The sequence below is a fragment of the Anguilla anguilla genome, chromosome 3 (assembly GCF_013347855.1).
Source record: "Anguilla anguilla isolate fAngAng1 chromosome 3, fAngAng1.pri, whole genome shotgun sequence".
Classification (NCBI taxonomy): Eukaryota; Metazoa; Chordata; class Actinopteri; order Anguilliformes; family Anguillidae; genus Anguilla; species Anguilla anguilla.
The window spans coordinates 67,829,630-67,852,377 of NC_049203.1; the positions used below are offsets into that span (position 1 = coordinate 67,829,630).

At 51.3% G+C, this 22,748-nt stretch overlaps 1 protein-coding gene across 2 annotated transcripts in view; it reads right to left on the reverse strand.

The window, feature by feature from the left end:
- Window positions 1-546: 546 nt before the first annotated feature.
- Window positions 547-22,748, reverse strand: part of ube2f (ubiquitin-conjugating enzyme E2F (putative)) — a 70,569-nt gene continuing 48,367 nt past the window's right edge. For both annotated transcript variants that reach the window (XM_035411860.1, XM_035411859.1), the window contains exons 8-10: window positions 16,054-16,086; window positions 14,340-14,402; window positions 547-906 (exon numbers count right to left, since the gene is read on the reverse strand). In XM_035411860.1, coding sequence (XP_035267751.1) covers window positions 856-906; window positions 14,340-14,402; window positions 16,054-16,086 — 147 coding nt within the window. In that variant the 3' untranslated portion in view covers window positions 547-855. The remainder of the gene's footprint in view (window positions 907-14,339; window positions 14,403-16,053; window positions 16,087-22,748) is intronic.

Sequence of the window (22,748 nt, forward strand, 5' to 3'; positions counted from 1 at the left end):
CACATCCTCAAAAGAACAATCACAGCTTCTCTAGTTTTCTCTTGTTCGTTTTCACTCGGCTAGCTAAAAGGTGAGAAGCAGGTAGTGCAGCGGGATCCCGGGGCTGTGCAGATTGGACAGAGTCATCGGTAACGTTGGCCACAGCTTTGACCCGCGTCTACACGCGGGGGTGGGGGGGGGGCGGGGAGGGTACAGCTCCCCCAACCCCCCTCCTCCCTGTGCTCTTGGCTATTGGCATGCAGTCAGGTGTGGGAGCAGGCAGTGTGGTTTAAATTCAGTTACACAGAGTGGTTTCTTTTTTTTGTCTTTTTTTTTTTTTTTTGTTTTTGTTCAGCTACACAGGTTTTCTTCTTTCTCTGCGAAAAACGAGAAGGGGGGGCAGGGCGGGGCACTAGCAAGGGGGGGGCGTGGCGTTATCGGGGGTCTATCCACCTCACCGCTGTCCTGATTATCATGGTCGTTGGGTTTCGCCAACGTCGCCACCCCCCCTTTTTTAAAGTAAAGCGAACTGCTGGGGGGGGGGGGGGGGGGTGTCACGTGACCAAGTTCATCCTCGAGCCCTGACAAAAAGGAAGAAAAAATAAAAAAGAGAATAATTTCATTCGTGTTCCATTTCCCCTCTCCTGTGCCCAGTGGGATTCTGGAGAGGAGTTCTAAAGCAATTTCTTTTCTCCCCCCCCCCAATTTCTTCTTCTAAAATTTTAACACCTAGATGCATTTTTTTTTTTTTTTGGTGGTTTGATCGCAGTCTGGGGTGCGTTGGAGATGATGCGCAGAGCGGGTCGGTCGGGGGCGGAGGGAGGAGTTCAGCTGCGCAGTCGCAGTCGCAGGCAGCCGACGCAGCTGTCAAAGTCATCATCTGGCGTAGTTCTTGATGAAGTCCTGAACTTTGTTCCCGAAGTCCTCCTGGGGGGGGAGAGAGGAGAAGAGACGGGATCGTTCAGCCGTTTCGGCGAAGGTCACAAACGCACCGACCCCCCCGTCGCGTTTCTCAAGAGCCAAATGCAGAGTAAAATTTAAAACATTGGTCCTAGCATACCAGGCAGTCAAGGGATCAGCCCCAGCATACCTCCACAAGATATTCAAACCCTACATGCCAGCCAGATCCCTCCGTTCTGCTACCTCAGGACGCCTGGCACCTCCCCCTCTTCGCACCTGCGCTTCCCGAACACGTCTCCTGTCTGTTCTGGCCCCCCCGTGGAGGTCAGAGCAGCTGAGACACTGACCCATTTCAAGCGACGACTGAAGACTCACCTCTTCAGGCTGCACCTCTCCCCATCCCTCCCTACCCCCCTGTAAATGATTGTAAGCTTAGGGTTGTAACTCGGTAGCTGTTTCGTAGGTGACTTAGTTAATGCACCTGTCTTAACTACTGCTTGTATTTTTTCCATAGACTGCGTTGTTGCTGTTCTCGTTTGTGTTAGTGTTAATCAGTTTAACCTTCAGGGTCCAATCTGAACTATGCGGTTGTTCCCTGCAATTGGACCGGTACTTCTCTCTAGGGGTTTCATCATACTTGTTCCTGGTTATGGTTATACACTTTGTTGTACGTCACTCTGGATAAGAGCGTCTGCCAAATGCCTGTAATGTAATGTAATGTAACAATGATCTCTCCTAATACACAGCTCGTCTTTGCTGTATTTGTGTCACTGTGCCAGTCAACTGATCTGAGATCAGCTATCCTAAGCAACCAGGTACTCACTCTGCCAGACAACTGATCTGTGATCAGCTATCCTAAGCACACGGTTGCCAAAACAACCGAAGCGATAAAACATGAAACTAATGGACATCCGGTGAGATAGAAGGGGTCGCGCGCGCAGAACCGTTACACAAGAGGGGAGCAGCGCGAGAGCTCGCCCGCGTGCCTATTTATAACAACGCCCCCTTAAATTAGAGCTGCTTTTAAATCATCTGCAGCTGCTCCCTCCAAACCCATAAATAACCAGGCAGTGCACTGGAGAGGGCGTCCAGAGACATCCCAGGAGACCGGAATAATCTGCATGTATGCAAAGCACTGTGGGAAAAAAAAAACAAAAAACAAAAAACAAAAAACAAAAAAAAAACAGATGTGGTTTTACTGGTGGAGATGTGATTTCTGGGAAGGTGACTGGGCTGGTGCTACAGGGCCATTTCAAACTCCTGCGATACCCACAATGCACCTGCCATGTGATTACCCACGATGCCGGGTTCAGAGCACGCTGAAGCCCACCTCTCCGCGGAACCGGACCCGGGGGCCACAGCCGGATCGGCCTGCCGAGGCGGTCCCGGTGAAGCCCAGGGGATAAAACTCCGCACGGCTCAGGGAATTCTGGGAATTCCGACCACGGCGGGCGGCAGGTGATCAGAGCGCCCTTCGGAAGGCCGTGGGCTCCGGCTGCCCCAGCCAGGCGACCCCTGACCTTTACAGTGGGCTATTTTTACCCCCCCTCCCCCTCCTCCCCCCTCCCCCTCCCCGCCTCGGTCCCAGGCAGTAAAACGGTGCCTTTTATTTATTTATTTTTTTACTGAGCACTGGAGCGAGCGCCCGTGTCTTTGGCACATAGGAGACAGACAGAATGTAACAGTGCTTGTTATTGGGGAGGGGAATAAAGGGGGGGGGGGGGGGGTCAGTGGCTCCACTCGGACGTCCTTGGAGGGTCAGAGCACACCAGACCCCTGGGGGGGGGGGGGGGATTGGGGGTAAGTGGAGAGGACATGCTATGTCAGTTGCTGTGTCAGTTATCTGCCCAACCCCCCCCCCCCCCCCCCCCCCCCGTCTCCTCCAGCCCCCCGTGCGCCTCTCTCCTCTCTCCATCCTTCCCCAGGAGGTGGCGTGTCAGTCATCGGGACAGCGGGGGAGATCGGGTTCCACGCTGCACTCTGGCCCACGAGACACGCCGAGGGAGGGGGGCGAGGGGGGGGGGGGGGGGGGAACACAGGGCATGACATTTTCATCAACAACTACAGCTACAGCAGCGAGGAGGAGGAGGAGGAGGAGGAGAGAAATGGAAAACAGATGGGTGCTCTTCCTCTGCCGCACCCCCGGGGCTCTGAAGTGTGGGGGGGGGGGGGTCACATTCTGTGTGTGTGTGTGTGTGTGTGAGTGTGAGAGTGTGTGTGTGATTGTGAGAGTGTGTGTGTGTGTGTGGGTGTGTGGGTGTGTGTGTGTGTGCATGTGTGTGAGTGTGTATGTGTGTGTGTGTGTGTGCATGTGTGTGAGTGTGGGTGTGTGTGTCTGTTTGTGTGTACGTGCGTGTGCGTGTGCGTGTGCGTGTGTGTGTGAGTGTGATTGTGTGCGTGTGTGTGTGAGTGTGATTGTGAGTGTGTGTGTGTGTGTGTGAGTGTGAGTGTGTGCGTGCGCGCATGCATGCGTGCACGTCAGTGTTGCCTGGAATTATAATCACCATCTGTCTCTCTCAACCCTGAAGACCAAATTACCCAAGAAAACCCCCAAAAATATACACACATACATACCTCACACACTGGGGAGGGTCAGGGTTAAATGACAGGGGTCTATACAGCACTGCATTAATAAGACAGAGACGAACGGCATCGGGCAGGGGCGTGTGCGTTTGAGGAAAGAGACAGGGTTCTGACACAGCCGATGGCACGGAACAGACCGCTATCTGGAGCGGCTAGACGGCCCAGTACCGCCCCAAGCGCCCCAAGCGCCTCAGCGTGGATCGATATCTGTTCTTAACAGGAAAACAGTTCACGTCTGGATTAGGGGGGTCGCACCAGCTGATCTTGCACAGTCCTGTTCAGAGGAGTGATGGCTGGAGGAACAGCTAATTGAATTCAGTAAGTACGTGAGACTAATTTTACTCTCGCCTGGTCAGGTGACTCACAGGCCGCAGCGAAAGGCACCCCTGATGTCCCCCCTCAGCAGAAAGCCTGACCGCGGACTCGCACGGCTTCAGGCAGTTCCAAAGAGGCGCGAGGGGAAATAAAACAGCCCGGGACCTCAGTACACCCAGCCGCGACAAAAGGAACACATAGCTCAGGAGGTAAGACCGATTGTCTGGCAGTCGGAGGGTTGCCGGTTCGAACCCCGCCCTGGGCGTGTCGAAGTGTCCTTGAGCAAGACACCTAATCCCTAACTGCTCTGGCGAATGAGAGGCATCAATTGTAAAGCTATATAAGTGCAGTCCATTTACCATTTACCAACATGATCGCTGATTCCATTTCGAAGAGAAGCGTGGAAGAAAAGCTGAAGCTTAACACCCCCCCCCCCCCCCCCCCCCCCCCCCCCCCCCCCCCCCCACACAGAGCGGCCCTGAAGGCGTCCTCCAGCTTCTCCACCGGCCACCGTGAGCCCCCGGCTCTGCCCCCCTCTCTCGCACAACATGGCGGCCGGCGAAAAAAAAAAAAACATTTGGGAGAGCGTGGTTAAATGGTCCCGTGGCTGTGCTTAATAATCTCTCTCATTAAGAGGCGAGAGGACTGCGGTGTAGAGGTCTAAGCTGATTAGGGTTATTATCTTTCCCTTTTTCGCACGCTTGGAGGTTTTTCGAAGCTTTTGTAAGCGCCATAATAGAAAAATGAATATGAAACATGAACTTCCTGTGAAAAAAACGCAGAGCCTACTCCCGACTGCAGCAGGGTAGAGCGGGACGCTCAGAATAAAGGACCCAGGTTGATTTCAGGAGGTGCACAGTGGAAGAGTTAAACTGGCAGGAAGGACCACTACCACTTCCTGTCCGAGATGTGTAGTTTGTTCCGGGGGGACGGGGGGGGCGGGGCTGGCTGACATCTTAACTCTCTGACCCATACAGTCACGCTGCTCAACGCAGTCGGCCCACGGTGACATTAAATCGGTTATCATTAAGGGAGATCAGACCAGGAAGTCCACGCTGAGGTTATTTTCTCAGAAACGTTAAAGCTGAGATCTCCACTCTGAGGAAACTCGTTCAGAGAAACATCTGCGTGGTGCTCTGTAACCCCCAGCACCCCCAGCGGTTTCGGGAGTCCACCGGAGCTTCAATCCACCCCCCCGGGGCTCGTCATGGGGGGGGGGAGGGGGGGGGGGGTTCATTCATGCCTCAAACTAAACATTTCATTCACATTAAGAGTTCCGCAGAGGTCCAAAAACAAGCTTATCAGGCCAATAAAAATAAAATAAAGCATGCAGCCGCAATGATTCTGAATCTTGTTCAGGGGAATCTTTGCCGCTTCGACAAACCGAAGCTAAGCCCCAGTGATGCAAATTGTTTATTCCAAAATTATAATTGAGAAAATTCAATGAGAAGGAGAAATGTAATTTCTTGCTGCAGAGGCTCAGTTGGCTTGTATCTCTACATTAAGGCATTTAGAACATGCACTTCCCCAGAGTAATTAGCATTTTTTTTTTTACATGCAATCAATTCACAAATGATAAATCCATTATTTTTTCAATTAACTCAAAATTCTATTTCCCAGCTGGATCGTTATTGAAGTAATTCAGGTTAAATGCTTAGCTCAAGAGCACAACAGGTGCGCCACGTCTGGGATGCAAACCTGCAACCTCATCCTTACAAAGCCAGGGGTCCTGAAGCATTGCGCTACATTGCCACCCGGATGTAAACCGATTCCAAGACACCACTGCTTCTTACAGGAGTCCAACACCTGCAAAGACAGCAAAGCCGCCTGGAACGATGTTGCCTTCGGGGAATATATGAAAGCCCCCCCCCCCCCCCACCCCCCCCCCACCACTAACAGGCTGAATCTCAGGATTACCAGCGTTTAGAGATGACTACGGTGCCAGCAGGCCATGTTCTATTCAACTGCCTGTCAATGATGGAATAGCTGTCCTTAACAAACTTCATTAGTTTCTCCTCTAATTAAAACGGGCAGTGTGTGTTTGTGGTTCTGTTCCCCTGACGATGACCCTGGGATTTATTCCATTTCTTTCATTCTTTGCTTTTTCTTTTTTCTCCTGCTCTTTTTAAAGGCCTTGCAGTCCGCACAGCCCTTGTTTTGTGGGACATGCTGGGATATTTTTACAGCTTGCCTCACGATCGGCAGGGACTGCTTCATCATCGGGCCCCTCAGAACTACAAAAAACATTTGACATTTCGGCCAAGCCAAGGCCTCACGGAGATGGTGAGATGAGGGCCACGAGGGGGGAAGGGGGGAAGGGGGGGGGGGGGGGCGGTTGTCGGCACTTTGTCCAAAAGCAGCCCTGATGGGCTTTGTGACTCTTGAGGGGTCCACTGACCCCAGTCTGGACAGACTTCAGAGGCTTTAAAGGTCACCCGTTCATATGAACAGCGGGATGCTGATGGTCCTCCTCAGCACCAGGGGGGGCCATGGGATCAGGCCGGGAAACAAACAAACTCCACCACCTGGGGCTGGTGAGTTTGTCTGCTCCATCAGTCACTTTGGCAGGGAACCACCCATCACTTGGAGGTCCTGGACGCAAGAGTGGTTTGTCTGGCAGTCGAGAGGGTTGCCGGTTCGATCCCCGCCCTGGGCGTGTCAAAGTGTCCCTGAGCAAGACACCTAACCCCTAACTGCTCTGGTGAATGAGAGGCATCAATTGTAAAGCACTTTGGATGAAAGCGCTATATAAATGCCGTCCATTCATTCTAAGTATCTAGTTGTCTGGTAAAAGGGCGAAATTGGCTGGTGGATTTTGGGATGCACCAGCCAATGTGGCCAGTGGACCAAAAAAAAAAGTTAATTTCCTGCACTGCATGGAATGCGATAAAAGTTAACCGTTAGACCTGTCAATCATCCGCAACACAGACTGTCAGAGAACACACAGTGACGAGCCAATGAGGGCACAGTCTCTGACACAAGCCCCTCCCAGCTACTCAACCCCAGAGAGGCTGTCAGGCAGGTTTTATCTCATTTAAACAGAACGGGGATGGGGGGGGGGGGTCGGGGGTGGAGTCACTTTTCAGACGCTCCCTGCCGAATCCGCGGCAGACAGACCATAATGAGGCCGCTTGGTCACCTTGGCTGGGCTTCTAGAGACGAGGTCACGCGAGGTCACGCAAGCGACCTCACACCCCACCCCCCCACCCCAGAAAACATGCATTGGCGAGGGGAAGCAGTCGTTGCTGCGCCCTGCTGGACTACAATTTGCCACGAACGCGTGAACAAAAAGAGGAGAGGAAAGGAACAGACCGGCCTCTGGAAGGAGATACCGGTGCACGGACAGATTTTACAATGCTACGGCACGCACCCCGAGGCGCAGACTTTTGTAAAGCCTTCTCCCCGCTGTTTTCCTCACAAATTGGGAACGCCCAGTCCTCTTTATCTTTGCTGCAGCAGCTAGCGCAGCTGAGCGCTAACCGGCGCGTCTCCCTGCGATCGATCAGGGAGTCCAAAGACCAGGATAAGCGCTCCTCCTAAGTGTGGTGTACAAGGAGGACAATGAGAGATGGGCCTGAAGATCCCCCGACCCCAAACACCATCACTCGTGCCCGCACACACAGACCCCCAAACACTATTAATCATGCCCAAACACACACAGACCCCCAAACACCATCAATCGTGCCTGCACACACACACAGACCCCGAACTCCAAACACAATTAAACTTGCCTGCACACTCACAGTCTCCCAAACACTATTAAACTTGCCAGCACGCAGACACAGGCGCACACTGAGCTTCGTTTATGAACAGTGTCGTTAGTAAGCTGTCAGCCTCTCCTATTTCATGTTATACTTCTATCTACATCTCTCTAATATTAGTGCAGAGTGTGTGTGTGTGTGTGTGTGTGGGTATGCGTGTGTGTGTGTATGTGTGTGTGAGTGTGTGTGTATGCGTGTGTCCGTGAGCATGTGCGGTTATTGTGTGTCAGTGAGTGTGCGTGAGTGTGTGTGTGTGTGTGTGTATGCGTGTGTGTATGCGTGTGCGTGTGTGGGTGTGAGCATGTGTGTGCGTGCAAGATGCTGAGGCACTAGGCCTCCCTGTGTATCTGAGAGTAGTGCGATGTGTAGCCGGTGTGTGAAGCTCTGCGTGGGGTGCACCCACCCACAAGCGCAGGGACTGACACTGCACTCAGTGCCCACCCCCCCCCCCCCACGCTCGCTCGGCAGCCAATAAGCCGCTCTCAGCTGGGCAGCAGCAACGGAGCTTTCTGATACTCACTACACTACACTACATTACACTAAAGCCATTTAGCTGACTCTCCTACCCACAGAGACTTGCACAGCGTTTGCATTTTTAATTTTTATTATTATTACTATTACTTTTTATACACAGTATCCATTATTACAGCTGGATACATGCTGAAACGATGCAGGTTAAGTACCTTGCTCAAGTGGCTGTGTCCTACGTGGGAATCGAACCTGCAGCCTCTCTGGCTGTAAGGCCAGTCCCCTAACGGCTGTACGACACTGTCAGCAATGCCGAGCGCGGGGGGGGGGAGCGGTTCCAGTTCCAGTGCACGTGCTCGCTTTGCAGGGGGACGTGAGAGAGAGACAGAGAGAGGGGGGCGAATTTCGCCTCTGCGCCCTCAGGAACTCCTCTGATTGGACGGGCCCCTGCAGGGGAACGGGACGTTCCGTCTTAAAAGAGGCTCAGACGCTGCTTAGCGGCGTTCCTGCGTCCCGAACCCGGACGCCAGGCGCGCTGCGTCAGCGTAAACCCCCCCCTGGGCGCAGGCACGGACGTGCGTCCCAGAGTCCCCTTGCTCCAGGGTCGCCGGCGGCGACGGGATTCCGTGCTCCGCTCCGTGAGGGCCACGTCAGAGGAAACCAAGAGGGGCGACCCCGTGACACCCGGGACAGAGAGGGACCCCGGGGGCGGGGGCGGGGGCGGGGGCGAGGATCCGGCTCGTCAGGGAGACCCCTCGCTCCCCATGCACAGCAGAGCGGGACTCGCTGACGGGCCCAATGTCACGTCACACTCAACCCCGAAAACCCAGAGGCCCGTTTGCTGGACAGCCCCGCCGCCCCCCCCCCCATAGCCCGAGAGAGCGCTCAAACATGGCTGCCGGGCTCGGCTCCGGCTAGACGCGCCGCGGACTCGAACCCAGACGATCGCGCTCAGCCCCAGCCCTCCGTGGGAAAAAAAACGTCCGGTCCGCAGGGCTGCGCGTCTCCAGACCCCAGCCCCGACTGATGCCAAGCCAACGCCCCCGCCCTCCGCCAGAGACAGAGCCTGCACGCTTCCCGTCCTCGCGTCCCCGTGGGGGGGGGGGGGTCATTACCACACACAGGAAGGAAGGAAGGAGGCGTTCCTCACCCGCTTTAAAACAGTAGGCCCAGCTCCAGAGTCAGACGCACAGACCCCAGGCTCGGCTGCTCGAGGTTCTAAATTTCCCCAACAAGGGGGTGGTGGGAGGGTGACGAGGGGTGAGGGCGGGGGGGGGGGGGGCTGGGGGTGGGGGTTTGGGCACTCGGAACGCACCTTCGCCGAGAGGAATTTCGGCGGAAAGAGAGAGCAAACAGAACTAACTTTGCGCCCGTTTCACACCGAGTGGGTTCAGAAATCGAAGGGCTGAACACGGCGTTAATGATACATACGCCCCCCCCCCCCACCCCCAAAAAGTGCGCTTGCATAACAAACGCAAAAGCGCCATTATTAGATGACTAAGCTCGGGGGGGGGGGTGGGGGGTGGGGGGGCTTTCTCTGCTGCGGAGCTCACACAGACATCAGACCCGCGCTGCTCTCTTCACCCGAGCGCATCGCAAACACGGAGCTGTGATACAACCGTTAGGTGAATGCCATCAGATCTCTGCGCGTCGACGAAAACAGCGTTCGACTGTGACAGGAGCAGAAACGGCCCACATCGTTTCGGCTGTCTTTCAGCTCAAGAGAACTTCATCCATCGTTCCTGATGACCTCAGGGCCAACAGATTCATTTGGGTGTCAGAGCAAAAACCTGTTATTTGTGATTTCCAAGATACTAGAATTTCCAAGAGGAAAAAATAAATAAATAAATATCTTCTGGGGAAAGGTGGAGATTAAAAATGTTTTGTAGAAGCATGTACAAACCGGCAATAAAAATTAAACGTATCGCTTGCATGAACGCCATTTAATTACAAGGCTGGATTGGTATCGACACATAAAGGGCAGCGGAGCGTGACTCAGCGCTGAGGCCGCCTCTGGCAGTGCGATCGGGTTCAGATTCAGCATCCGCCCTCCCGCTCCCTCAGGCTGGGGCTACGCTGGCGCGCAGTGCCATCCCTCCCGCAGCTTTAAATGGACAGGGGCGGCACACTCCACGCTCAAAAGCAGCTTATACACCCCCCCCAAAACAGGGCTCAAGCACGCTTCATTTCAAACATTAAGGGTACAAAAACATTATATATATATATTTGAAAAAAGAAAAAGACAGATGTGAGAATGAGGTTCAAAAGCGAGCCCAGATTTGTGTCCTTTGGAAGCAAGGACAAATTCTTTATGTGCAGGAAGAAAGAGAGAGACAGAGAGAGAGAGAAAGAGAGAGACAGAGAGAGAGAGAGAGAGATGGATAGGTAGAGATGAAAGAGAGATGAAGAGAAGAAGGAGAGAAATAGAAAGAGATAAATAAAGAAAAATAGCACTTTTTTTTTTTACATAATGAAGCATATCCTTACACTCTGCATGTTGTAATCTAGTGTTATATAATTTGCATTTGTGAGTGGTAACAGATGTAAATACGTGGTTGAAATACCGTACCATATTCATTTTCTATTTAACAAAAAGAGCTTGCTCTGAACTGAACACAAAGAGATGCTTGGGAAGCAAAGTGAAAAGCATCACCATGACCTCCCAGACGCCCCAACGGACAGTCAGGTCAGAGATCCACACCAGGGGGTCAGATACGCACAGAACGACCAAAACCCATGCCGCGCTCCGGACACTCTCCCTCCACTCAAACCCCTGCAAAATCAAAGCTCGAGGTCATCCTCTCAAACAGACAAAAACAAAACTAAAAACACATCGACAAAAAGTGCTGACCTTTGCGTTTGAACAAAAGGGCGTGGGTGTATTTTTGGAACAAAGAACTGCTTGGAAAACCCTCTTGGAAATCCATTTCCAAATTCCAGTCCACGGGGGGGTTGAAAATATGTAATCAACCACTTAACGACACAAAATATCCGAGCGTGCCCTTCAAGCAAATTAATGCTGGATTTAAACGGGGCAATTTACATTAATTCATTAGAGAAATTAATTCTGAGCAACTGGACCGAAGGACCAGGAACATGTTTATTTTCAAGAGCAACATAATGCACCCTGGAGGAGGAGGAGGAGAACATCACCCTTAAGGGGAGAATTCAGACCAAGTTCCATTTGATATTTATTTATTTTTTTAAAGCTTTCTTCGCATAAATGCGTAGCGTTCCCATTACTACTGCCTGTATTTTAATTATTTACTTTGGCTAAATTACATTCCTCTGCATTTCTCATTATATTCAGGAGCTGGGGAAGATTTATTCCACTTCACGCACGAGTCTGGTCTTTAAGATTTATTAAAACTCTGAAGCAACTGGAGTTTTGTTCCCTTCATCATAAACGAATGATTGATTCAGAAATTCAGAAAGATTTAACTTTCTTTACGAATAACAGAGAGAGAGAGAGAGAGAGAGAGAGAGAGATAGGGAGAACTGAGTTTCAACCATTTGAAAAGTTTTAAAGCAAAAACCTTGTACATCATCTTTTTTCTTTTTTTAAAAAAAATGAACGTGGACATTCCACTGTGCATTCTGTTGAGCAGGTGAACAAAAGCCCGATTCAGTTCCTCCTTAGCCGAGCGCATGAATCAAGCGCTAACGCCTTTGTGCAAACCTTCAAGGCCAGCCCAACGCAGGGACCGGGTTTTGATCGATGGGCTATTAGCACGCCGGTGAGTAACGGCGTCCGCCATCTTTTGTCCCGTTAAAGAGTAACGGACCGGACCGGACCGACCGATTTTGGAAGCCGGCCGAAGAGCGGCTGCTGCAGAGTCGAGCAGAAGCCAGAACGCCTCCACATGCCTCCGATGCTTCGGATCACACGGTGGTGTGGAGCAGCCACCAGAGCGCACGTGTGTGTGCGTGTGCGTGCCAGGACCAACGGAGCAATTCAAAGCAGAGGACGAGGAAAGACTCCGCTGCTCGTGCATCTCATTCAGCCCACCCCCCTCCCCCCGTCCCCCCCTCCTTCGCCTCCCCCCACCCCCCCCCCCCCAAACTTTTTTCCACTGTCTTTGTTCTTCCTTCCCGTTCCTGATTGGCCAGTTACATTAGCAGGCCTTTCCCGTCGCTGCGACACTCGCCAGTTTTGGGAGAGAACGCAGGCCAGGATGCGCGCGGAAGAACGCGAAGCCGGTCGTCTTCTCCTCCTCCTCCTCCTCCTCCTCCTCCTCCGTCTCCTCCTGCCGAACGCTAGCTGAGCTGCATTCTGCTGCAGAGAAACGCCAAGTCGCCAAAGCGTGGAGAAGCCTGGGTGACTCCGTGCCCAATTAGGATTTGCTCTGTGTGTGTGTGTGTGTGTGTGCGTGTGCGTGAGTGTGTGTGTGTGTGTGGGTGTGTGTGCGTTTGTGTATATGTGTGTGTGTGTGTGTGTGTGTGTGTGTGTGTGTGTGTGTGTGTGTGTGTGCGTGCGTGTGCGTGTGTATGTGTGTGTGTGTGCGTGTCTGTGTGTCTGTGTGTGTGTATATGTGTGTGTGTGTGTGTGTGTGTGTGTGTGTCTGTGTGGGTGTGTGTGCGTGCGTGTGCGTGTGCGTGTGCGTGTGTGTGTATGTGTGTGTGTGTGCGTGTCTGTGTGTCTGTGTGTGTATACGTATGTGTGTGTAAGTGTATGTGTATGAGTGTGTGTGTTTATGTGTATGAGTATGTGTTATCTCATACATTTGGTACACCGGTCCCTTGGCCCCCTAAGGCATTCTGACGAGCGCGTCAGCATTTCCAGGGACAACAGGCCTCTCTGACAGGAAGCTCTGTCCAAACTGAGCTGATTGGGCCAATCCAAACTGACATCCCGCGGCAAGGCTGCGGTCTGCTACACTGAGCCACATTTAATGGAGGAGACGCCGTTTCAGCCCCGAGTCCATTTCACATTTAGGACCGCGTGCTAAAGCACCAAAACCGCCGGTCTTTAAAGCAAGCATCAGCAAAAACAACCGCCACCCGCCCTTAAACGAGCAGGGTGGAAACACAAACGCACGTTCAACTTCAGAGTGGTTCTCGCCCGTTAAAAAAATCGAAACAGGCGACGCGAACACAACGACGCTACGAGAGAAAAGCTATTGGAGCGCCGTGTCACGTGATGTGTTCCTGCCAATCGCATGGAAACGGCAAGGCCTTAATGCTGATTGGCTGTTTTATGGGTCACCCAATAGATAACGTTTGGTGACGTTTTTTGGAAGCAAATCACGTGGCCTCTGCAGTGAGGTCGTTTACTTTTTATTAAAGAGAAATAGTTGAGAAGAAAGGCAACACGCTACACGGTGGTGACGACTGTCACTGCATTCGATAATTACTACCACGGTATGTCACCCAGCCCTAATACACACATGCACGCACACACATTCTCTCCCACACACACACACACACACACACACAAATAAAATGTGTTCTGCAACCTGCAAAAGCAGCACTGTAGGTTGTCACAAAAATTTCTGTTTGCAAGAGCAACACAGCAAGAGTCTGACAGGGTGAGTTTGCAGAATATTTTGCGGGATCCGTGCCTAGTTTTATTCATAGCCATGAACAGTAAGAACAAGTTCAGTTTACTGGAGTTTACTGGCTACATCATCCTCCTCACCTACATTTCCCCTCCAGCACAGAGATAACTCCGCCCACCACCAAGCACACTGAAATACCCTCCTGTACAAAAGGCCAACATGCACACCTGGCAGTCCTCTCAGCAGATAAATTTACAGCATACATTTATTTTCATTTAATACGTACAGTAGTGCTCTCAGTCACCCTACCTGGGTCCGACTCAGAGCTCTATACAGAGAAGTCACCACCTGGCCAATGGCCACTGACCTGGAGCCAGGTAATCAGGGCTGAGGTTTAATTACCTGCAGGTCAGCTGGCTGACAGTCACTATAGTCAGCAGCACAGGGGGGTCAGTCTGGACTGTTCAATTCCTATTACAGTAGAGCAGCATAGCTGCACATAATCACACCCCTAACTGCAGATAATCACACCCCTAACTGCAGAAAACCACACCCCTACCTGCAGAAAACCACACCCCTAACTGCAGATAACCACACCCCTAACTGCATATAACCACACCCCTAGAGGAAGATAACACCCCTCTTCCCAACAGACCTCAATACAAGAGTGCTAATTTCACACATTCCATATGCCCAAGAGATACTCAGCTATAATCCTACACTCTGCATCCACACTCATTCAAAAGTAGGGAGACGGATCTGCCCGTGTTAGGACTAAAGGGTGGAGTATCTGGTGCGCGTGTAGGATCTGCGGTAAAACCCTGGCGGACGTTACCTTGTCCCGCAGGTGATGCTCGGCCGCGTCGATGTTCAACGGGTCGTCGAAATTCAGAAGATCCTGGAGGGAACACGAGCAGAGACTGAACTGGAGCAGCAGCAGGCGCTAAATTTTTAAATCTTCTAAGTTTCCTCTCGGCTAAAAACGCTGAATGTTCAAATTCCCTGAATGTAGCTGCTCACATCTTCAGATCAAGGCAGCCCTGTTTCTGACTCAAAAAAGGCTGAAATATGGGTGGAATCCTTTTATGTTCAAGGTCTATGCCGATAACACATGCAAAAAATGAATTAATTGCATTCATAGGGGGGAAAAGGGGGCTCAAGTATGTAACTGCAGACCATAAAGAGCAAAAGGGTTACCAAGGAAACGGTGGTGCGCACTCATCCAAAGGTGCCACTGTGGCCAATCAGGACTAGCCCAGTAGACGGGCAGGCACCTGTAGCCCCAGGGCAAAATCTGGCAGCACAAACACACCCACTGACAGAGGGCCAACATCCTGCCACATCTGTTCCCGGTCCTGGTCCCCAGCTGTACCCCCAAAACACTTTGGGGTAACTGGCAAAATTACGAAAAATGTATTCATACAGATCGAGAGGCTTTTTTTATTTTTTATTGCCCCGTCGCTGGGGCATTTAGAGAGTTACGAGGGCATTTCTGCCCGCCGGCCCTGTTTATTTCCGACCCTGGAAAGAAGGGGACGTGAGCAGATCTGTGCTCTCCTCTGTGCAGCCTTTGACTGCAGTGCAGACCCTTCCAGTCGATCACAGATAAGGAGGCCTGACAGAGTGCAGCAAGAGACTCACTCGAGCACCAATGAGAGGAGGCCAGGGTCATGTGGCCACACAGCCACCCATGTAAAACACTGCGTAAGACATTACCCCCTTCACACTTAAATATGATCTGGCAGTCAAATCTTTAGAGAACAGCATATTACTGTGGGCTTCAGTGTACCAGAAAGCTTAGAGAAGTAACTATAATAATAATTGTTATTATTTTTTTATTCATTTATTATTTTTCTGATATTAAATTGGAAAACACAGTAGTAAATACGGCTACCGTGCGCTATTTGAGGTCATCTCACTGACGGACACGGAGCTGCGGCGTCTCTAACAGGCAGTCAGTCAGGAAGGGCACGTCATTGGCTCTGCTGCCATAGCTCCGCCCACATGCCATGGTCAACAGTCTTCCTCCTTCAGCCAATTACAGGAGGTCACTCCCCAAGCCAGAGGAGATGAGACTCAGTATCTGACGCTGCCCGACAGCATTGCGCTCGGGGAATGTTGGATACGGTCCTCCACGAGTCGGACATCTTTGTGCTCAACTGGTCATTCAGGCCCAAAACAGGACCGGGCACACAAACAACGCACACTTACAGGCTACAAGCTTATAGGCTATATTTCAAACTTGTTGTCCTTGGGAGGTTCGGAGCCTGGAGACAGAAGGGCCCTGCCGCAAAGCCTAGGAATTTAGTGTTGGACACTAGTTAGTTATGCTAGAGAAACCTCTCCTCCCTTCAACATGATGAGGCAAACTAACCAGTTTTTTTTTTTTAAACTGATTTTCAACCTGATGACCCTTATTAGGGCACCCCTCCGTCAGCCATACACTTGTCATAATGTCATATAGGCTGCTACAGGAACTGTGATGTTAAAAAGTCTCACAACCGTACAGATTTCGGTTTTCTGGCGTGCGCAGAAGGTGTGGTACTTACAGTAAATAAGGAGTTCAGTCCCCAGACCACGTCCTAAAGGCAAGCACAAAGAAAAAGGATTAAAACCCATTTTCTCCTTCGTCTCCCCACTACCCTCCCCCCCCACACCCCCCCCCCCCTCCCACACATTCAGTCAATCTGCATTAATGAAGCGCTTTTTACAGCATCACAAATCAGCCACTAAATACGCTAACTATCTAACAGGGCTTATGCTAGCTTTCAGCATGGGCTGACATGATTATGGGAGATCGTATTACAGTACTAAAGAATGGCCGTTCGACCGTTTCAATGAGAAACGATTGAAGCAACACCGGTGACGGGGATTTAATTGCCCGCTAAAAGATTAGACGATGTCTTTGGATGAGTGTACCTCACCGGCGACAGCGTGCCTCCACGAATCATAAAGATTCTGCAGTAAAACGCTGAAATTCTCACTTTCTTTCACACAATTACCCTTCAGAAATCCCCCTCGTCCAGGGGACAGGGGGACACTGGTAAAAGTGATTAAACAGCTCGCCTTGCGCGCGCTTTTAAAGATTATTCATTCGCACGGTGGAACGTGTCGCACAGCAGATAGAGAAATTTGGGCACGGTTTCATAATTGCCATGGCGAAAAAAAAAAAAAAATCCCATTTGGCGACTGTCCAGTCCCCATGACGACGGGCCCAAGAACGTACATCCGTAATGAAAATGATGATTAAAAACAAACGGAAAAAAAAAAAAAAAAAAACGGGCATCCGAAGGGACACCTGGAAATGTATGCAAGGCCCCGACAACACACCCATCTGCATTGCTAATGGACGCGCCACACAGACCTGGGCCGGCTTCTTAACAACCCGAGCGCTACAGGGAATACTTCAGAAAAGCACACATCGAAGGGTCAGCCAACCATAACGACGATGTGTTTATTCACAACAAATACAATCATACATTTCCCCATGAAAAACATCCTGAGGAATTTCACCTGATCCCTCCAGGTGGGGAACAGCCACGATGCTAACGTCTTAAATACACAGAAAAGAAAAGTCCAAAAAAGAAGTAGCAACGACCTTCGAATGATAACGGTAATTACTAATGTCTTCAAGGTGTGGAGGATATCAGCCAGAATTCAAACATACCTCAGGCGGTTTTAAAAAGGTCAGTGAGAACAAGGGTGGTCGGAAATGTTTCCATTACCGCACAACTGTAACAGCGCTAACAGCTAACAGGCTACGACAAGGTCAGCTAAGGTCGAAGCAAGACGCAGTTCCACAGGCAACCCAACGTGAAGCTTAGCGCCCAAGGCTGCTCTCATTCAGTAATAGAGAAAACAGACGTCTATAACATTACATGAATTAATAATGAAACAACAGGTGGCCAGCCCTGGATTAACATATTGCTCATATATCAAGTGCCTGTCCTCCCTGAAACTATAATATCATGTTCCCGTAATGAGAGCTGTTGTAAGGATGACGTTGGTACAATCCATCTTAGAGATTACATTTTTTTTAAGGGGTTCCAGAGGTGAACCTGACAAAAACAGATAACTTTCTTGGTCTATAAACTGCTGATTTCATAAAACGTGGAAAGAACAAGCGAAGAATATTTTTCTTCAGATATCAGTATCATTAGCAACACAGCAGTTCCACGATAATCTCGAGATCTGATGGTTGAAAAGGAAGCACGAGAAACAGCAACAAGGTTTCACGGGTTCAGGAATCCCAACAAAGATGGCGGCCTCTTTGGTCATTAAATAAAAAAGACACAAGGCCTGACAGCACAGCGGACAGGATTATGGACCAGTCTTCTGGAAAAGCGGAAATATACACAGTCAGAGCTCTTTCCAAGCCTAATGTGTTTGGCAGTGTGAAGGGTCACAGGTGTAGTGAAGAGAATACACCTGCACTGATGACACTACCTGTACTGAGGCCTGTACTAAACCCCTGTGCTCTCACCTCAGCCGTTAGGAATCAAGCAAGCGCCAATCATTTTGTTTCTGATACTACAGGTACTTATAACTTAGCCTTTAAGTTCAGTAAAAGCTGCATTCCTTGTGTTGCGTCGACTGATAACTACATACATTTTAGGACAAAGCACACGGCAGTGAAAGCGAACAAAGCCTTAATAAATATGTTATTAAATATGAATACATATTTTATTAACTATTAATAAACATGTTATTAACTATTAATAAACATGTTATTAACTATTAATAAACACATTTCACTATGTTCCTAGTCACCGGACTGCTCGTTTAAAGAGCCCAACATTGGCAGTGGAGTTTTTGAATGTTTTAGACACAGGCATTAAGGACACTGGTGAGTGTCTGCAGCTAGAGTGAGGGGGTGGGGTGTGGGGGGGTCATCTTTCATTTAGCATTCAGCCACACTTCCAAGGAAAAAACCTTGCATGAGGAGACAGGGAATAAAGTTGTTTGGAATGGAAGATCGAATGTAGACAACGTACTTAGTCTCCTTTTTTGTCCCGGCTGCCCTGCGGTGTGAATCTGGAAGTCGGGGGGGGGGGGGGGGGGGGGGAGGCGTCACCGACAGAGCACCTGGATCTGAGGCTGTGCGATACGACCTCAAAACCGGAGAGGGATTCAGAGGAGGGACAAGGGAAACTGCAGGTTCCATGATGCCTGTTTGTACGCACCTTCTCTTCGCCACAGAAATCCTAACTCAGCCAGCGCACGGCAGCCACCAGGTCCGTCCGTGAACAACGGCGACAGTGAAACTTTTCTGTCGCGGCAAAACACCGGGCCCAACCCCGTCGCGGCTGCCAGTCCTGGCGCTGTCACCCCCGTAGTGACTGACGGCTTTTGGATTTGCATTCCAATTGGGCAGAGACCAATTCAATACCTTCAAGGGGGCTCCTTCTCCCTCACCCCAGACTAATTAGAAAAGTGTTTCACTTCACCGGGTGTCATCCCTTGCGGTATTTCTGCTAACGAGATGCGAACGCTCGCCCCAGAATGCAAAACAACAGGAAGTGAGAGCGCGCTGCGACTCACGCGCTCCCGACGAGACGGGACGGGGAGGGGCGGGGCGGGGCGGGACGGGACGGGGCGGGGCGGGGCGGGACGGGGCGGGGCGGGGGCGGGGCGGGGCGGGACGGGGCGGGGCGGGACGAGCCCGTGCTTTTGCAAACGGAGATCAGAGGAGAAGGCGTGTTTATATATCCCGCTTAAAACAGCAGTGGTGGAATCCTGTTTGCGGGGGCCCCTGTAACCTCTCCTAATTGAATTGTAATCTGGCGGCAATGTCACACCAGCTGAGCACAGCCAGCGCACGCGGGTGAGAAATTGAGCCGTTTTGGAAACGCCCCGCTGCTCGCGCCAGCCCCTCGCAACGGGCGCTAACCACTCCAGCGAGCAGCGAGCTCTCGAAGCGCCCCGTTCCTCCCTCCCGTCCTCCGCCCCCCGCCCCCCGCCCCACAAATCATTACCCTCCTGACAGCTCCGAGCAGCCAAACGTCCCCAAAAATTCTACACATCGTGACTCTCTCCACTTCACTGTAGGGCCTCGGGCCTAGTGAGTGAGGTCACACTGAGTGTGTGTATGCCTATGTGCGTGTCCGTGTGTGTGTGGGTGTGTGTACACTGTCACTGAGGAGAACTTGTGCCAAATGTTCACCACACACAAAGCCTGTACCTACACAGACACACACACACATACCACCACCACCACTACCACTACCGCTACCGCTACCACTACTACTACTACTACTACTACTAGTAGTAGTAATAATAATAATAATATTATTATTATTATTATTATTAAATCTTTAATGAATGGGAAATATCAAGTAGACATGAGTAAGGTTTACAGCCAATCAGTGTGCTGTAGGGGAGGAGCCTAATAAAGTAAAGGAGTGAATCACAGAGCAGCAAAGTCCACAGATAAAGCACAGTGATTATGCCTCTCCACCTGCAGCGGGACATGTGCAGGGCTCTACAGAGATCAGGGGGCTCTATGGGGCTGAGCACTGATCAGCCTAACGTGTCCCTGAAGAGCAGCAGCATCCGGAGAGGCCGAGCAGATTTCCCCCCCCTGTCAGCGGAGAGCCGGGGGGATCACATCCCATCCGTCATCACCATGGAGACGACTCCAGCCTCCGGCCACAGGCCACTCGAGTCCTCCCCGCACAGGAAGTGACACACGCTCGGCGGAGGGGTGTCGAGCACACGGGTTCAGGAGGAGGCGTTGACGGAGCGGGCCCCGTGTTCAGCAGGACGTGTTGACTGAGTCGCTTCTGTGGCCAGCGGGCCGTGTAATTGAAAAGTCGGGCGGCTGTCGCCGTGGGAAACGGGGTGGGGGGGCGCGTATGGCGGAGAGTGGGGGCGGGGGGTTGGGGGGGGGCCATGGAGCGGAGTGCTCGAGTCAAGCGAACGCGAAAAAAAACCACCGAACCCGAACCCTGCCGGGGCATGGAACCCGAGTCAGAGGCAACAGGCCTGTCACATGACCGGCCTGTCACATGACCGACCTGTCACATGACCGGCCTGTCACATGACCAGCAGGAATTCTGTTCGGCTCCCCGAGCGCAGGAGCGCTCGCTGACACGCCGAGTGGCTGACTACGACCCCGCGGCCCGGCGCGGTTTAGAATCGATCCCGCGAGCTGTCAGTCACTCCGCTTCCTAACGAGCGGCGGGATTTTCCCATGAGCCTCCGGGTGTCCTGTCAGCACTGCCGCCGCACGCGATTATCAGGCGCGACTCAGCCTGGCAGCACTCGAAAAAAAAAAAAATGTGAATAATTTCATCCCGACAGATGTTATGAGCGACGGTTCGGAGGAAGCGATCTCGGGGGGTGTGTGACTTCGCCTTCGGGCGTCTCCCACACAAAGAGCAGGAGGAGAGAGAGCACCGTGCGCTTGGCCAACAGCAGCAGCGTCAGGGCGGTCGGAGGGTGACACGACGCAGGAGAAGCATTCAGTCGCTGAGGTGCCTCTGGAAACGATTCGTCCTTTATGAAGTGTTCGTTCGCGGTTACTGGCGGCTTATAAAACGCAGGTATAGAAATGACCCACAGTGCCCACGGTCCGGCAGCCTCAAAAGCAGAGGTTCCTTTGGGGTCCACGAAAGAAAGAAAAAAAAATGTTGGAACTGCTTTGCTGTCTAATGAGCCTATTTTACAGGATGCACTATGGGGAAAAAAAGTCTATTTTAATGTTTCATTTATGGCAGTAGGTCCTCCTACCCATTTCCTCCACTGAAATAGCTGTCAAATAATGTTACTGCAGAACTGCACGCTTCAGAGAGCCTGACAGCAAAACACCTGAGGGAGTCTAAAGTGAATCTCCAGTGGTACCCCCCCCCCTCCAACCCCCCAACGCCCCCCCACCCCAACCCCCAGAGAAGAGTTTGTAGCCAGTATTTTTCCTCCCCATGTGGCTTTCTTTGTGCTTGTGGAGAAACTCAAACCACTTTCATAACGGTTCAGGGCCAGCCTCTGGGGACGGGACGGGACGGGACGGGGGGGGGGGGGGGGTGGCGGGGGGGCAGGGCACGCGTGAGGGGTGAGATCTGAACCCCTCCAAGTTTTGTAAACGCTGGGGTGTGAAACAGCACAGTTTTCTCTCAACTGGAGAGAATATCAACGCAACATCAGAAACGATAAGATATTAACATGCAATCAAAGCCCATGCAGCGCAATCAGAAAACATTCTTCTGTGGAGAGTTTGCTCCACCAAATTCCAACCTGGGAACAAACAACCCGCCTGATCAACTGCTAAGTGTGTTCTGTGTGTATCGAGGCCTGGGGGGGTCCTGACCAAAGCCAAAAACCCAACACAATAACAACCCAACACAGTAACAACCCAACACAATGACAACCCAACACAATGACAACTCAACACAATAACAACTCAACACAATAACAACCCAACACAATAACAACCCAACACAGTAACAACCCAACACAATGACAACTCAACACAATAACAACCCAACACAGTAGCAACCCAACACAATAACAACCCAACACAGTAACAACTCGACCCTGATTTGAACCAAAGCAAATGAAACAATCAGCAGAAAGTGCCCCAGAAGTTAAAAAAAATGTATTTATATTCATGTCTTATTCAACACTGCTTTTCATAATAATTATCATTATCAATAAAAAAGGCCATGTCACCTAGCCCTAGCTCAGATGTGCATTGGAAAACAAAAAAAAAAATTAAAATAAAATCAACCATACAATATAGGCTAATACATGAAATTCAATGACACCAAGACAACCAGTTAAGAAAATCTCCGTAACACTGCGCACTCCCACAACCTTTGTCACTGCATTGGTATTTCTTTCATAAAACACACATCGTGCAAGAGATAAGCTATTCTTCAGGGCTCTCAAGAGCTCAATCAGAGCGGCAAAAGCAAAACTATCAAAGGGCAGCATCCGAGCATTACTCACTACGACCCAATGTCACTCCGGTAATTACACACCAGACGCAGAATTCTGGACGGAGACGCGCTCCTCTTTCCGATGCTAATTTGACCAATTCACAGGCAGAGGAAGCGCCAAGGAAATGAACTCTGGTGTGTAATGGGGGGCAGAGGGGGCGGGAGAGCAAGCGCGGGGGGGGGGGGGGGGCGATGACCTCATAATGACTAACCAATCATCTGCCAGCACCGGCTGGTCTGGGAGACAGACGAGCCAATCACAAGCAGTTCAGCGGAACTCTGGCAAAGGAGGTGGAATTCCGACAGAG